The 17420-nt window shown below is 42.1% G+C and overlaps 1 protein-coding gene across 1 annotated transcript; it reads left to right on the top strand.

Annotated features, from left to right (window-relative positions):
* Positions 1–5265: 5265 nt before the first annotated feature.
* LOC117808510 (DNA ligase 1-like) lies at positions 5266–12972 on the top strand. The gene is made up of 2 exons (XM_034678242.1): positions 5266–5964; positions 10321–12972. Exons 1-2 carry the CDS (start codon positions 5401–5403, stop codon positions 12859–12861), a joined length of 3105 nt encoding a protein of 1034 aa, XP_034534133.1. The 5' UTR covers positions 5266–5400; the 3' UTR covers positions 12862–12972.
* Positions 12973–17420: the final 4448 nt, after the last annotated feature.

Here is a 17420-nt window from a genome sequence, read left to right as displayed (position 1 = left end):
GTTATTTGTTCTTAAATCTTTAAATGGTCTGGCCCCGCCTTACCTCTCTGAGCTCCTTCACCCCTACGCTCGTGCTCGGTGCCTCAGGTCAGCTGATCTGCTGCTCCTGGAGGTACCGAGGTCCAAACAGAAGCTCAGAGGGGAGAGAGCTTTTTCTGTTGCTGCTTCAAAATTATGAATGAGCTTCCCCTCCACATTAGACTCCTCACTGTCCATTTTTAAAACTCATCTTAAAACCCATTTTTATTCCTTGGCTTTCAACCCTGCATGAGACTCTGCTCCTGTTTTAGTGTTTTATGGTTTGTTTTTATTTATTGTTGTATTGTTTCTATTGTTTTATTATCCTGTGTTTTACTTGTTTTTATGCCTGCGTTGTTTGTCTATTTATGTACAGCACTAAGTTCCAGCTGTGGTCGTTTTAAAGTGCTTTATAAATAAAGTTGAGTTGAGGGAGCTTGTGTCTTCTGAAATCCACCACCAGCTCTTTGGTCTTTCCTGCGTTTATTGTTATGTTGTCTTTGCACTGTTCTCAAATAAATAAAGGCATTCAATGATTTGCAAAACATCCAAATCTGTTTCTTTATCTTTAAACATTTTAAACAGCATGAAGTTTTTTTTAGGAACTTGGGTTATTTATGTGATAAATATGTCACTTAAAAGCATGCAAGATATGAAAATGTGAACCTGTGTGGAGGAAAAGCAGCAAATCTCCATAACTGAGGAACATTTTGTGACATTTTGTTGAATTGCATGAAGATATTTACCTGTAATAGAGCTGTTTTGATTGGTTGGCACGGTAACAGGGAATTTTGAGGGTGGGGAACTCGCTGTGACTATGATGTCATAAAGAACATATGACATCATAGTCACATGAAGATCAAAGGACAGCACCCTGAGCCAGCTACTTAAACCAGGTTCAGAAACTGCAAGAGTTCACCCAGCAGGACTTAGAGCTGACCGTATTTACGTCACCAGCGTTTTTCAAGTTGAAATTAATCGCCAACAAAGAAAGATAGAAATGAACACACCAAGAGAACAAGAAAGGATGGACCAACAGTCAAATCTGGTCACTATTAACACACTTCGCCCAGTTGTCTGCATGTTCCTGGACCGCATCACGTCAGGAACATGGGAAACAGTGCAGACGGGGCGTTTAGACGAGGAGACAAAGACTATCCTCACAGATATGTTTGTGGATATCCTGGAGATTGTTGCTAAATCTCTCCTGGAGTTATTAAGGAACAGGCTAACAGAGGAAGAGAGAGGAGCCCAGAAGAGCCCTGAAGTATCAGAGGAGGAAGTGTACAGGCGTCTGGGTAACCTGGGTGAGATTGTCAAACAGACTGTGGCGGAGGTGCAAGGCGTAGGTAACATCCGTTACTCGGGCACACAGGAGATGACGGAGCTTCTAGTCGCAGGAGTCACAGAGAGAGTCAACTCCAAACTCTCGCAAAGCCGCAACGGAGAAGACGTCGAGGAGCACAAGACTTCTCCGGGGATGGCAAAGAAGATGGCTTTACATTTCAAGAAGATCTTGAGGAAATGTGCGACAAAAATGTCAAAGATGCTTTCAAGAAAGAAGGCTGAGCAAGAGGGGTTGTCCACACAAGAGCAGGAGGAGGAGGAGGAGGAGGAGGAGCATGAAGGAGAGGTTAGATCTGTTCAAACAGAGGAGGAGGAGGAGGTCATGTCAGTCACACAGACCCCTGGAACATCTCTGCAACAAGACAAACCAAGCTGTGTTGAGTCTGAAGCCAATACATTTATTACATCAGTTATATCTGTGAAGACCATCTTGGAGGAACACTTGAGACAGATAGATATTGCTGCTGTTGGAGACGGTCTGGTTACAGAAGAAGACATGGAGCTGCTTAATTCAAGATCCTCCCAGGATTCAGAGGAACTAGCAATAGAGATTGTTGAGATCCTGACAAATAGCTCTCAACAGGATGTGGTTAGCACACTGAATCAACATGACAAATCAAAGACAGTGACACCAACCAAAAAATCACTCAGGAAGAGGATCACCATCAAAATCAAGGCTCTCTTTGTCAGAAAATACGCCAGACAGTCTATCCTGAGCGTGACGACCAAACTGAGTGACAAGGAAACCTCAAGTGAAAGAGAGACAGAAGAGGAATTATCAGTGGAGACTCTTCTTGACAGTGTTGATGAAGTCATGAACGACATGATCTCATACAAAGCTCTGGAAAACAGAAGCAGTTCACCAAAAATTTGCCTGTTTCAGAAACTTGCCAGCTACATTTCCAGCGGAGAGCATGATAGTGATGCTGAGTTGCTGAGTGAAGCCCTGGCTGATCATCTGATGCCTGAAGAAGACAATGAAGTAAAGTCTCAGGTGGAGATCCGGAGAGAAGTAGATGGTTTCATGAAGAGGATGAGGAACTGGCTCAATCAGCAGGTACAAAAGTGTAAAGGAAAGAAGGGCAACATTAGTATGGCTGTGAAACAGATCTTTAAGGTTGTGAGCATTCAGCCAGAAGAAACAAGTGCTCTGGAAGAAGAGACGGAGACTGTAACCGACATCACACCTAAGAATAAGGCAAGCCAAAGGTCCACATCTCAGTGTAAGGAGGAGGAGGTCCCGACAGTCACACAGACCCCTGTAACTTCTCTTCAACAAGACGATACAAGCAGTGATGAGTCTGAAGCCGATGCAATTACTAAATCAGTTATATCTGTGAAGAGCATCTTGGAGGAACATTGGAGAGAGATAGCTGCTGTTGATGAAGACGGTGTGATTTCAAGGAAAGAAATGGAGCAGCTTCATTCAAGATCCGCCCAGGATTCAGATGAACTAGCAATAGAGATTGTTGAGATCCTGACAAATAGCTCTCAACAGGATGTGGTTAGCACACAGAATGAACAGGACAAATCAAAGACAGTGACACCAACCAAAAAATCACTCAGGAAGAGGATCGCCAGAAAAATCAAGGCTCTCTTTGTCAGAAAATACGCCAGAGAGTCTATCCTGAGCGTGATGACCAAACTGAGTGACAAGGAAACCTCAAGTCAAAGAGAGACAGAAGAGAAACCATCAGTGAAGATTTTTCTTGACAGTGTTGATGAACTCATGAACGACATGATCTCAAAGGTAGTTCTGGAAACCGGGAGCCGTTCAGAAGAGGATTGCCTGTTTGAGAAGACTTGCAAGCTACATTTCTTGTGGAAAGCATGATAGTGATGCTGAGTTGCTGAGTGAAGCCCTGGCTGATCATCTGATGCCTGAAGAAGACAATGACGAAATGTCTCAGGTGGAGATCCGGACAGAAGTAGAGGGTTTCATGAAGAGGATGAGGAACTGGCTCAATCAGCAGGTACAAAAGTGCAAAGGAAAGAAGGGCAACATCAGTATGGCTGTTCAAGAGATCTCAAAGGTTGTGAGCATTCAGCCAGAAGAAACGAGTGCTCTGGAAGAAGAGACGGAGACTTTCATCGACATCACACCTAAGAGTGACGAAAGAGTGAAGAGCGCGACATTCGCCCCTGAGCATGCAGTACCCCAAAGATCCACACCTAAACATGCAGTACCCCAACAATCCACATCTCAGTGTGCAGTACCCCAACGATCCACACCTGAGTGTGCAGTACCCCAACCATCCACATGTCAGTGTGCAGTACCCCAAAGATCCACATCTGACCATGCAGTACCCCAACAATCAACACCTGAGCGTGCAGTACCCAAACGATTTACACCTCACACCCCCAAACTCCAAAACTGGGACCAACTGACCTGTGAAATCATCGTGTTGGAGCTGTCACGCACCATCCTGAAAGATCTCCCCATCGATCAGACCCACAGCGCCTACAAAGCCACCGTAGCCAAGTTGACCAACATGCTCTGGACAGAGGTAAGAGGCTCAGAAGTTGAAGTGGATTTAAGTTCAGTGAACTTGAAGAAGATCTGCAAGAAGGTTGCCAAGGAGCTGTCTAAGAAGGTAGGTGATGCGTTGCTCTGGAGGAGCCTGCTGTCACAGACTCAGTCATTGAACGAGGTAGTGGTGGAAACTCTGACTAAACAGCTTTTCCCAAAGAAGACCAGCGGCATCAAAAGGTTCTTCACACGTATATTCAAGCCCATCACTTCCCTCTTCAAACGTAACTAAAGAACCATCGGTATGGGTTTACTCCGAGAACTTCGGTTTCCTCCCACAGTAACATCAAATGTTTCAAAAAAATAAAAACAAAAACAAAAAAATAAAATTTCTTAACTTAATTTTTTCAGAGTGAAAACAAAATGTGTTTCAATATATATATGTGTGTCACTTCTTCTAAATGAATCTCTGAGTTTTTGGTTTTCCTCCCACAGTTTCATCAAATAAAAGGTTCTAAAAATAATAATAATAATCATTTTAAGATTCTGTTATTTGTTCTTAAATCTTTAAATGGTCTGGCCCCGCCTTACCTCTCTGAGCTCCTTCACCCCTACGCTCCTGCTCGGTGCCTCAGGTCAGCTGATCTGCTGCTCCTGGAGGTACCGAGGTCCAAACAGAAGCTCAGAGGGGAGAGAGCTTTTTCTGTTGCTGCTTCTAAATTATGAATGAGCTTCCCCTCCACATTAGACTCCTCACTGTCCATTTTTAAAACTCATCTTAAAACCCATTTTTATTCCTTGGCTTTCAACCCTGCATGAGACTCTGCTCCTGTTTTAGTGTTTTATGGTTTGTTTTTATTTATTGTTGTATTGTTTTTATTGTTTTATTATCCTGTGTTTTACTTGTTTTTATGCCTGCGTTGTTTGTCTATTTATGTACAGCACTAAGTTCCAGCTGTGGTCGTTTTAAAGTGCTTTATAAATAAAGTTGAGTTGAGGGAGCTTGTGTCTTCTGAAATCCACCACCAGCTCTTTGGTCTTTCCTGCGTTGATGTTATGTTGTCTTTGCACTGTTCTCAAATAAATAAAGGCATTCAATGATTTGCAAAACATCCCAATCTGTTTCTTTATCTTTAAACATTTTAAACAGCATGAAGTTTTTTTTAGGAACTTGGGTTATTTATTTGATAAATATGTCACTTAAAAGCATGCAAGATATGAAAATGTGAACCTGTGTGGAGGAAAAGCAGCAAATCTCCATAACTGAGGAACATTTTGTGACATGTTGTTGAATTGCATGAAGATATTTACCTGTAATAGAGTTGTTTTGATTGGTTGGCACGGTAACAGGGAATTTTGAGGGTGGGGAACTCGCTGTGACTATGATGTCATAAAGAACATATGACATCATAGTCACATGAAGATCAAAGGACAGCACCCTGAGCCAGCTACTTAAACCAGGTTCAGAAACTGCAAGAGTTCACCCAGCAGGACTTAGAGCTGACCGTATTTACGTCACCAGCGTTTTTCAAGTTGAAATTAATCGCCAACAAAGAAAGATAGAAATGAACACACCAAGAGAACAAGAAAGGATGGACCAACAGTCAAATCTGGTCACTATTAACACACTTCGCCCAGTTGTCTGCATGTTCCTGGACCGCATCACGTCGGGAACATGGGAAACAGTGCAGACGGGGCGTTTAGACGAGGAGACAAAGACTATCCTCACAGATATGTTTGTGGATATCCTGGAGATTGTTGCTAAATCTCTCCTGGAGTTATTAAGGAACAGGCTAACAGAGGAAGAGAGAGGAGCCCAGAAGAGCCCTGAAGTATCAGAGGAGGAAGTGTACAAGCGTCTGGGTAACCTGGGTGAGATTGTCACACAGACTGTGGCGGAGGTGCAAGGCGTAGGTAACATCCGTTACTCGGGCACACAGGAGATGACGGAGCTTCTAGTCGCAGGAGTCACAGAGAGAGTCAACTCCAAACTCTCGCAAAGCCGCAACGGAGAAGACGTCGAGGAGCACAAGACTTCTCCGGGGATGGCAAGGAAGATGGCTTTACATTTCAAGAAGATCTTGAGGAAATGTGCGACAAAAATGTCAAAGATGCTTTCAAGAAAGAAGGCTGAGCAAGAGCAGGAGGAGGAGGAGGAGGAGCATGAAGGAGAGGTTAGATCTGTTCAAACAGAGGAGGAGGAGGAGGTCATGTCAGTCACACAGACCCCTGGAACATCTCTGCAACAAGACAAACCAAGCTGTGTTGAGTCTGAAGCCAATACATTTATTACATCAGTTATATCTGTGAAGACCATCTTGGAGGAACACTTGAGACAGATAGATAGTGCTGCTGTTGGAGACGGTCTGATTACAGAAGAAGACATGGAGTTGCTTAATTCAAGATCCTCCCAGGATTCAGAGGAACTAGCAAGAGAGATTGTTGAGATCCTGACAAATAGCTCTCAACAGGATGTGGTTAGCACACTGAATGAACAGAACAAATCAAAGACAGTGACACCAACCAAAAAGTCACTCAGGAAGAGGATCGCCGGAAAAATCAAGGCTCTCTTTGTCAGAAAATACGCCAGACAGTCTATCCTGAGCGTGACGACCAAACTGAGTGACAAGGAAACCTCAAGTGAAAGAGAGACAGAAGAGGAATTATCAGTGGAGACTCTTCTTGACAGTGTTGATGAAGTCATGAACGACATGATCTCATACAAAGGTCTGGAAAACAGAAGCAGTTCTCCAAAAATTTGCCTGTTTCAGAAACTTGCTAGCTACATTTCCAGCGGAGAGCATGATAGTGATGCTGAGTTGCTGAGTGAAGCCCTGGCTGATCATCTGATGCCTGAAGAAGACAATGAAGTAAAGTCTCAGGTGGAGATCCGGACAGAAGTAGATGGTTTCATGAAGAGGATGAGGAACTGGCTCAATCAGCAGGTACAAAAGTCTAAAGGAAAGAAGGGAAACATCAGTATGGCTGTGAAACAGATCTTTAAGGTTGTGAGCATTCAGCCAGAAGAAACAAGTGCTCTGGAGGAAGAGACGGACACTTTAACCGACATCACACCTAAGAATAAGGCAAGCCAAAGGTCCACATCTCAGTGTAAGGAGGAGGAGGTCCCGACAGTCACACAGACCCCTGTAACTTCTCTTCAACAAGACGATACAAGCAGTGATGAGTCTGAAGCCGATGCAATTACTAAATCAGTTATATCTGTGAAGAGCATCTTGGAGGAACATTGGAGAGAGATAGCTGCTGTTGATGAAGACGGTGTGATTTCAAGGAAAGAAATGGAGCAGCTTCATTCAAGATCGCCCAGGATTCAGATGAACTAGCAATAGAGATTGTTGAGATCCTGACAAATAGCTCTCAACAGGATGTGGTTAGCACACAGAATGAACAGGACCAATCAAAGACAGTGACACCAACCAAAAAATCACTCAGGAAGAGGATCGCCAGCAAAATCAAGGCTCTCTTTGTCAGAAAATACGCCAGAGAGTCTATCCTGAGCGTGATGACCAAACTGAGTGACAAGGAAACCTCAAGTCAAAGAGAGACAGAAGAGAAACCATCAGTGAAGATTTTTCTTGACAGTGTTGATGAACTCATGAACGACATGATCTCAAAGGTAGTTCTGGAAACCGGGAGCCGTTCAGAAGAGGATTGCCTGTTTGAGAAACTTGCAAGCTACATTTCTTGTGGAAAGCATGATAGTGATGCTGAGTTGCTGAGTGAAGCCCTGGCTGATCATCTGATGCCTGAAGAAGACAATGACGAAATGTCTCAAGTGGAGATCCGGACAGAAGTAGAGGGTTTCATGAAGAGGATGAGGAACTGGCTCAATCAGCAGGTACAAAAGTGCAAAGGAAAGAAGGGCAACATCAGTATGGCTGTTCAAGAGATCTCAAAGGTTGTGAGCATTCAGCCAGAAGAAACAAGTGCTCTGGAAGAAGAGACGGAGACTTTCATCGACATCACACCTAAGAGTGACAAAAGGATGAAGAGCGCAACATTCACCCCTGAGCATGCAGTACCCCAACGATCCACACCTGACCATGCAGTACCCCAACAATCCACATCTCAGTGTGAAGTACCCCAACGATCCACACCTGAGTGTGCAGTACCCCAACCATCCACATGTCAGTGTGCAGTACCCCAAAGATCCACATCTGAACATGCAGTACCCCAACAATCCACACCTGAGCGTGCAGTACCCAAACGATTTACACCACACACCCCCAAACTCCAAAACTGGGACCAACTGACATGTGAAATCATCGTGTTGGAGCTGTCACGCACCATCCTGAAAGATCTCCCCATCGATCAGACCCACAGCGCCTACAAAGCCACCGTAGCCAAGTTGACCAACATGCTCTGGACAGAGGTAAGAGGCTCAGAAGTTGAAGTGGATTTAAGTTCAGTGAACTTGAAGAAGATCTGCAAGAAGGTTGCCAAGAAGCTGTCTAACAAGGTAGGTGATGCGTTGCTCTGGAGGAGCCTGCTGTCACAGACTCAGTCATTGAACGAGGTAGTGGTGGAAACTCTGACTAAACAGCTTTTCCCAAAGAAGACCAGCGGCATCAAAAGGTTCTTCACACGTATATTCAAGCCCATCACTTCCCTCTTCAAACGTAACTAAAGAACCATCGGTATGGGTTTACTCCGAGAACTTCGGTTTCCTCCCACAGTAACATCAAATGTTTCAAAAAAATAAAAACAAAAACAAAAAAATAAAACTTCTTAACTTAATTTTTTCAGAGTGAAAACAAAATGTGTTTCAATATATATATGTGTGTCACTTCTTCTAAATGAATCTCTGAGTTTTTGGTTTTCCTCCCACAGTTTCATCAAATAAAAGGTTCTAAAAATAATAATAATAATAATTTTAAGATTCTGTTATTTGTTCTTAAATCTTTAAATGGTCTGGCCCCGCCTTACCTCTCTGAACTCCTTCACCCCTACGCTCGTGCTCGGCGCCTCAGGTCAGCTGATCTGCTGCTCCTGGAGGTACCGAGGTCCAAACAGAAGCTCAGAGGGGAGAGAGCTTTTTCTGTTGCTGCTTCAAAATTATGAATGAGCTTCCCCTCCACATTAGACTCCTCACTGTCCATTTTTAAAACTCATCTTAAAACCCATTTTTATTCCTTGGCTTTCAACCCTGCATGAGACTCTGCTCCTGTTTTAGTGTTTTATGGTTTGTTTTTATTTATTGTTGTATTGTTTCTATTGTTTTATTATCCTGTGTTTTACTTGTTTTTATGCCTGCGTTGTTTGTCTATTTATGTACAGCACTAAGTTCCAGCTGTGGTCGTTTTAAAGTGCTTTATAAATAAAGTTGAGTTGAGGGAGCTTGTGTCTTCTGAAATCCACCACCAGCTCTTTGGTCTTTCCTGCGTTGATGTTATGTTGTCTTTGCACTGTTCTCAAATAAATAAAGGCATTCAATGATTTGCAAAACATCCAAATCTGTTTCTTTATCTTTAAACATTTTAAACAGCATGAAGTTTTTTTTAGGAACTTGGGTTATTTATTTGATAAATATGTCACTTAAAAGCATGCAAGATATGAAAATGTGAACCTGTGTGGAGGAAAAGCAGCAAATCTCCATAACTGAGGAACATTTTGTGACATTTTGTTGAATTGCATGAAGATATTTACCTGTAATAGAGTTGTTTTGATTGGTTGGCACGGTAACGGGGAATTTTGAGGGTGGGGAACTCGCTGTGACTATGATGTCATAAAGAACATATGACATCATAGTCACATGAAGATCAAAGGACAGCACCCTGAGCCAGCTACTTAAACCAGGTTCAGAAACTGCAAGAGTTCACCCAGCAGGACTTAGAGCTGACCGTATTTACGTCACCAGCGTTTTTCAAATTGAAATTAATCGCCAACAAAGAAAGATAGAAATGAACACACCAAGAGAACAAGAAAGGATGGACCAACAGTCAAATCTGGTCACTATTAACACACTTCGCCCGGTTGTCTGCATGTTCCTGGAGCGCATCACGTCAGGAACATGGGAAACAGTGCAGACGGGGCGTTTAGACGAGGAGACAAAGACTATCCTCACAGATATGTTTGTGGATATCCTGGAGATTGTTGCTAAATCTCTCCTGGAGTTATTAAGGAACAGGCTAACAGAGGAAGAGAGAGGAGCCCAGAAGAGCCCTGAAGTATCAGAGGAGGAAGTCTACAGGCGTCTGGGTAACCTGGGTGAGATTGTCACACAGACTGTGGCGGAGGTGCAAGGCGTAGGTAACATCCGTTACTCGGGCACACAGGAGATGACGGAGCTTCTAGTCGCAGGAGTCACAGAGAGAGTCAACTCCAAACTCTCGCAAAGCCGCAACGGAGAAGATGTCGAGGAGCACAAGACTTCTCCGGGGATGGCAAGGAAGATGGCTTTACATTTCAAGAAGATCTTGAGGAAATGTGCGACAAAAATGTCAAAGATGCTTTCAAGAAAGAAGGCTGAGCAAGAGGGGTTGTCCACACAAGAGCAGGAGGAGGAGGAGGAGGAGGAGCATGAAGGAGAGGTAAGATCTGTTCAAACAGAGGAGGAGGAGGAGGTCATGTCAGTCACACAGACCCCTGGAACATCTCTGCAACAAGACAAACCAAGCTGTGTTGAGTCTGAAGCCAATACATTTATTACATCAGTTATATCTGTGAAGACCATCTTGGAGGAACACTTGAGACAGATAGATATTGCTGCTGTTGGAGACGGTCTGATTACAGAAGAAGACATGGAGCTGCTTAATTCAAGATCCTCCCAGGATTCAGAGGAACTAGCAACAGAGATTGTTGAGATCCTGACAAATAGCTCTCAACAGGATGTGGTTAGCACACTGAATCAACATGACAAATCAAAGACAGTGACACCAACCAAAAAATCACTCAGGAAGAGGATCGCCAGCAAAATCAAGGCTCTCTTTGTCAGAAAATACGCCAGACAGTCTATCCTGAGCGTGACGACCAAACTGAGTGACAAGGAAACCTCAAGTGAAAGAGAGACAGAAGAGGAATTATCAGTGGAGACTCTTCTTGACAGTGTTGATGAAGTCATGAACGACATGATCTCATACAAAGCTCTGGAAAACAGAAGCAGTTCACCAAAAATTTGCCTGTTTCAGAAACTTGCCAGCTACATTTCCAGCGGAGAGCATGATAGTGATGCTGAGTTGCTGAGTGAAGCCCTGGCCGATCATCTGATGCCTGAAGAAGACAATGAAGTAAAGTCTCAGGTGGAGATCCGGACAGAAGTAGATGGTTTCATGAAGAGGATGAGGAACTGGCTCAATCAGCAGGTACAAAAGTGTAAAGGAAAGAAGGGCAACATCAGTATGGCTGTGAAACAGATCTTTAAGGTTGTGAGCATTCAGCCAGAAGAAACAAGTGCTCTGGAAGAAGAGACGGACACTTTAACCGACATCACACCTAAGAATAAGTCAAGCCAAAGGTCCACATCTCAGTGTAAGGAGGAGGAGGTCCCGACAGTCACGCAGACCCCTGTAACTTCTCTTCAACAAGACGATACAAGCAGTGATGAGTCTGAAGCCGATGCAACTACTAAATCAGTTATATCTGTGAAGAGCATCTTGGAGGAACATTGGAGAGAGATAGCTGCTGTTGATGAAGACGGTGTGATTTCAAGGAAAGAAATGGAGCAGCTTCATTCAAGATCTGCCCAGGATTCAGATGAACTAGCAATAGAGATTGTTGAGATCCTGACAAATAGCTCTCAACAGGATGTGGTTAGCACACTGAATCAACATGACAAATCAAAGACAGTGACACCAACCAAAAAATCACTCAGGAAGAGGATCGCCAGAAAAATCAAGGCTCTCTTTGTCAGAAAATACGCCAGAGAGTCTATCCTGAGCGTGATGACCAAACTGAGTGACAAGGAAACCTCAAGTCAAAGAGAGACAGAAGAGAAACCATCAGTGAAGATTTTTCTTGACAGTGTTGATGAACTCATGAACGACATGATCTCAAAGGTAGTTCTGGAAACCGGGAGCCGTTCAGAAGAGGATTGCCTGTTTGAGAAACTTGCAAGCTACATTTCTTGTGGAAAGCATGATAGTGATGCTGAGTTGCTGAGTGAAGCCCTGGCTGATCATCTGATGCCTGAAGAAGACAATGACGAAATGTCTCAGGTGGAGATCCGGACAGAAGTAGAGGGATTCATGAAGAGGATGAGGAACTGGCTCAATCAGCAGGTACAAAAGTGCAAAGGAAAGAAGGGCAACATCAGTATGGCTGTTCAAGAGATCTCAAAGGTTGTGAGCATTCAGCCAGAAGAAACGAGTGCTCTGGAAGAAGAGACGGAGATGGAGACCTACATCAAACCTAAGAGTGACAAAAGAGTGAAGAGCGCGACATTCGCCCCTGAGCATGCAGTACCCCAACGATCCACACCTGACCATGCAGTACCCCAACAATCCACATCTCAGTGTGCAGTACCCCAACGATCCACACCTGAGTGTGCAGTACCCCAACCATCCACATGTCAGTGTGCAGTACCCCAAAGATCCACATCTGACCATGCAGTACCCCAACAATCCACACCTGAGCGTGCAGTACCCAAACGATTTACACCTCACACCCCCAAACTCCAAAACTGGGACCAACTGACCTGTGAAATCATCGTGTTGGAGCTGTCACGCACCATCCTGAAAGATCTCCCCATCGATAAGACCCACAGCGCCTACAAAGCCACCGTAGCCAAGTTGACCAACATGCTCTGGACAGAGGTAAGAGGCTCAGAAGTTGAAGTGGATTTAAGTTCAGTGAACTTGAAGAAGATCTGCAAGAAGGTTGCCAAGAAGCTGTCTAACAAGGTAGGTGATGCGTTGCTCTGGAGGAGCCTGCTGTCACAGACTCAGTCATTGAACGAGGTAGTGGTGGAAACTCTGACTAAACAGCTTTTCCCAAAGAAGACCAGCGGCATCAAAAGGTTCTTCACACGTATATTCAAGCCCATCACTTCCCTCTTCAAACGTAACTAAAGAACCATCGGTATGGGTTTACTCCGAGAACTTCGGTTTCCTCCCACAGTAACATCAAATGTTTCAAAAAAATAAAAACAAAAACAAAAAAAATAAAATTTCTTAACTTAATTTTTTCAGAGTGAAAACAAAATGTGTTTCAATATATATATGTGTGTCACTTCTTCTAAATGAATCTCTGAGTTTTTGGTTTTCCTCCCACAGTTTCATCAAATATGAAAAAAAAGTATAAAATGTTCTAATAAGAATAATAAGAATATTAATACTACTACTACTACTATTAATACTACTACTACTAATCATAATAATAATATTTTAGATAAAAATGCAAAAAAAAAAAAAAAATGCACCTCTTATTCAACATGTATTATCAAAATATTTATATTTTTAAATCATTTCTGTGTATATATGTACATGGTAAATCAATATTAAGACTTATATAGGCAACTTAAAAATTCATTTATTCATCTTCATTTTATCTGTTTTAACATTTTTTTCACAAAATAAAATAAAGTAATTAATAAACAAAATATTTACATTAAAATAAATACATTTATTATATATGTGTGTCACTTCTTCTAAATGAATCTCTGAGTTTTTGGTTTTCCTCCCACAGTTTCATCAAATTTTAAAAAAAAGTATAAAAGGTTCTAAAAATAATAATAATAATAATAATAATAATAATATTAATACTACTAATACTACTATTAATACTACTACTACTACTACTACTACTACTAATAATAATAATAATAATAATGTCTTTAAAAAATATTTTAGATACATTTCATCCCAAAAAATGCACCTCTTATTCAAAATGTATTATCAAAATATTTATATTTTTAAATCATTTCTGTATAGATATCAATATTAAGACTTACTTAAAATTTCATTTATTCATTTTATCTGTTGTAACATTTTTTTCACAAAATAAAATAAAGTAGTAAATAAACAAAATATTTACATTCAAATAAATAAATTTAAAACTGCAAATGAAAAATAAATTAATGAATACAAGAAGGAAGAAAGAAAATATGATTGATTTCATCCTTTTTTTTTTACCCAGGTCAAACAAAATGACTATTTGTATGGTCTCCCTCACAGCCAATCACTGAAGCCCTTCTTTGATTTCATGCCTCGTGTCATCGGTCCACTCCCACAGCATTTTGTGGTGTGGTGTAGTCTAGCTCTCTGTAAATCAAGGATCAACAGTGTTTGAAGTACACTTCCAAGTAGTTCTTTATTGCACATTATTGCACATTATTTTAAAAATTCTAATAACTTGAACACTTTCAACATCTATTTGTGTTTAAATCAGATGAGCAGAACAGCATGAAAATACATTATACATTTAATAATAATATAAATATATTAACCTTTAATTCAAAATGATTCATCAATATCTTTTTTTAAACCACGTGTTTATATTTATATTTATATTATATATACATGTTTCCTGCATTCTATTTAAAATTGAATTTAAGACCCAAACAGGCTAAATATTAATGTCAATTCAGCTTAGGCAACTTAAACATTCATTTATTCATTTTTGTTGTATCTGTTGTAACATTGTTTCACAAAATATAACATGATAATTTTCAAACAAAGATATACTTTCAAATAAACACATTTGAAAGTATGAAGAAATATAAAGGAATAAACAGAAGAAGGAAGGAAATTTGATCCTAAGTTTTGAAAGCTCTTTTTACTATTTAACAAGTTAGATAAGTAAATTTACAAATATTTACAAAACCAATGAGGCGGTGAAAATGTGCACAGACTTGTAGCCGAGGTATAAACAATGTACAGAACAGAACTGGGAAGATGGGTAGAAAGATGTACTGCACATGTAAGAAGAGAAGGATAAACTGGATTGGGGAAATATTGAGCTTGAGTCCGTTTTGGTGATGTTATTGTTATTGCTTATAGAGTCTGACCACTGCAGGGAGAAAAGACCTGCAGTATCTCTCTGTGAGATACCGCAAGTGAAGAAGTCTGTCACTGAACCAGCTACCCAGTGTTGCTATGGTCTCCTGGAGGAGGTGTAACGTGTTGACCATCAGAGAAGATAGCTTTGCTATCATCCTCCTGTCAGCCACCACCTCCACAGGGTCCAGTCTGCAGCCCAGGACAGAGCTGGCCTTCTTCACCAGTGTGTTCAGCTTCTTCCTGTCAGCAGCAGAGATGCTGCTTCCCCAGCAGACCACTCCAAAGAAGATGGCTGATGCCACCACAGAGTCAAAGAGGGACTTCAGAAGAGCCCCCTCCACTTCAAAAGACCTGAGTCTCCTGAGCAGAAAGAGTCTGCTTTGTCCCTTCTTGTAGAGTGCGTTGCAGTTGTCTGACCAGTCCAGTTTATTGTTCAGGTGAACACCCAGGTACGTGTGAGATTTCACAATCTCAATGTCCGTTCCCTGGATGTTCACTGGTGTGGGAGGAGGACATCAAAGCCTGGATGGCTTTAAACTTTTGAAATTTCAATGAAAAGAAAACAGAAGTGATGGTGTTTGGTCCCAGTGGTCCATGTGAACCCCCTCCTGTTGACTTGGGCCCTTTGGCAGATTATTTAAAGCCAACAGTCTCAAACTTGGGTTTTAAGATGGACAGTGATTTTAAATTGGATCGTCAAATTAGCTCTGTGGTGAAGTCCAGCTTTTTTTCAGCTTAGGCAGCTGGCAAAGGTGAAGCCTTCTCTTGCACAGCAGCACTTTGAGACAGTAATCCATGCCTTTATTACTTCTGGGCTGGATTACTGTAACGCATTTTATATTGGAGTCAGTCAGTCCTCCTCGCACGTCTCCAGTTGGTGCAAAATGCAGCCGCTCGTCTCTTAACTGGAGTATGTAAGAGGGAGCACATTATTCCGATCCTGGCCTCCCTCCACTGGCTCACTGTGCACTTCAGAGGCCATTTTAAGATTCTGTTATTTGTTCTTAAATCTTTAAATGGTCTGGCCCCGCCTTACCTCTCTGAGCTCCTTACCCCTACGCTCCTGCTCGGTGCCTCAGGTCAGCTGGTCTGCTGCTCCTGGAGGTACCGAGGTCCAAACAGAAGCTCAGAGGGGAGAGAGCTTTTTCTGTTGCTGCTCCAAAATTATGAATGAGCTTCCCCTCCACATTAGACTCCTCACTGTCCATTTTTAAAACTCATCTTAAAACCCATTTTTATTCCTTGGCTTTCAACCCTGCATGAGACTCTGCTCCTGTTTTAGTGTTTTATGGTTTGTTTTTATTTATTGTTGTATTGTTTTTATTGTTTTATTATCCTGTGTTTTACTTCTTTTTATGCCTGCGTTGTTTGTCTATTCATGTACAGCACTAAGTTCCAGCTGTGGTCGTTTTAAAGTGCTTTATAAATAAAGTTGAGTTGAGGGAGCTTGTGTCTTCTGAAATCCACCACCAGCTCTTTGGTCTTTCCTGCGTCGATGTTATGTTGTCTTTGCACTGTTCTCAAATAAATAAAGGCATTCAATGATTTGCAAAACATCCAAATCTGTTTCTTTATCTTTAAACATTTTAAACAGCATGAAGTTTTTTTTAAGGAACTTGGGTTATTTATTTGATAAATATGTCACTTAAAAGCATGCAAGATATGAAAATGTGAACCTGTGTGGAGGAAAAGCAGAGTTGTTTTGATTGGTTGGCACGGTAACAGGGAATTTTGAGGGTGGGGAACTCGCTGTGACTATGATGTCATAAAGAACATATGACATCATAGTCACATGAAGATCAAAGGACAGCACCCTGAGCCAGCTACTTAAACCAGGTTCAGAAACTGCAAGAGTTCACCCAGCAGGACTTAGAGCTGACCGTATTTACGTCACCAGCGTTTTTCAAGTTGAAATTAATCGCCAACAAAGAAAGATAGAAATGAACACACCAAGAGAACAAGAAAGGATGGACCAACAGTCAAATCTGGTCACTATTAACACACTTCGCCCAGTTGTCTGCATGTTCCTGGACCGCATCACGTCGGGAACATGGGAAACAGTGCAGACGGGGCGTTTAGACGAGGAGACAAAGACTATCCTCACAGATATGTTTGTGGATATCCTGGAGATTGTTGCTAAATCTCTCCTGGAGTTATTAAGGAACAGGCTAACAGAGGAAGAGAGAGGAGCCCAGAAGAGCCCTGAAGTATCAGAGGAGGAAGTGTACAAGCGTCTGGGTAACCTGGGTGAGATTGTCACACAGACTGTGGCGGAGGTGCAAGGCGTAGGTAACATCCGTTACTCGGGCACACAGGAGATGACGGAGCTTCTAGTCGCAGGAGTCACAGAGAGAGTCAACTCCAAACTCTCGCAAAGCCGCAACGGAGAAGACGTCGAGGAGCACAAGACTTCTCCGGGGATGGCAAGGAAGATGGCTTTACATTTCAAGAAGATCTTGAGGAAATGTGCGACAAAAATGTCAAAGATGCTTTCAAGAAAGAAGGCTGAGCAAGAGGGGTTGTCCACACAAGAGCAGGAGGAAGAGGAGGAGGAGGAGCATGAAGGAGAGGTTAGATCTGTTCAAACAGAGGAGGAGGAGGAGGTCATGTCAGTCACACAGACCCCTGGA

The sequence above is a fragment of the Notolabrus celidotus genome, unplaced genomic scaffold, assembly GCF_009762535.1.
Source record: "Notolabrus celidotus isolate fNotCel1 unplaced genomic scaffold, fNotCel1.pri scaffold_114A_arrow_ctg1, whole genome shotgun sequence".
Taxonomy (NCBI): Eukaryota; Metazoa; Chordata; class Actinopteri; order Labriformes; family Labridae; genus Notolabrus; species Notolabrus celidotus.
Note: the sequence above shows the minus strand (reverse complement) of the source record. Positions and strands in the feature narration are given on the sequence as shown.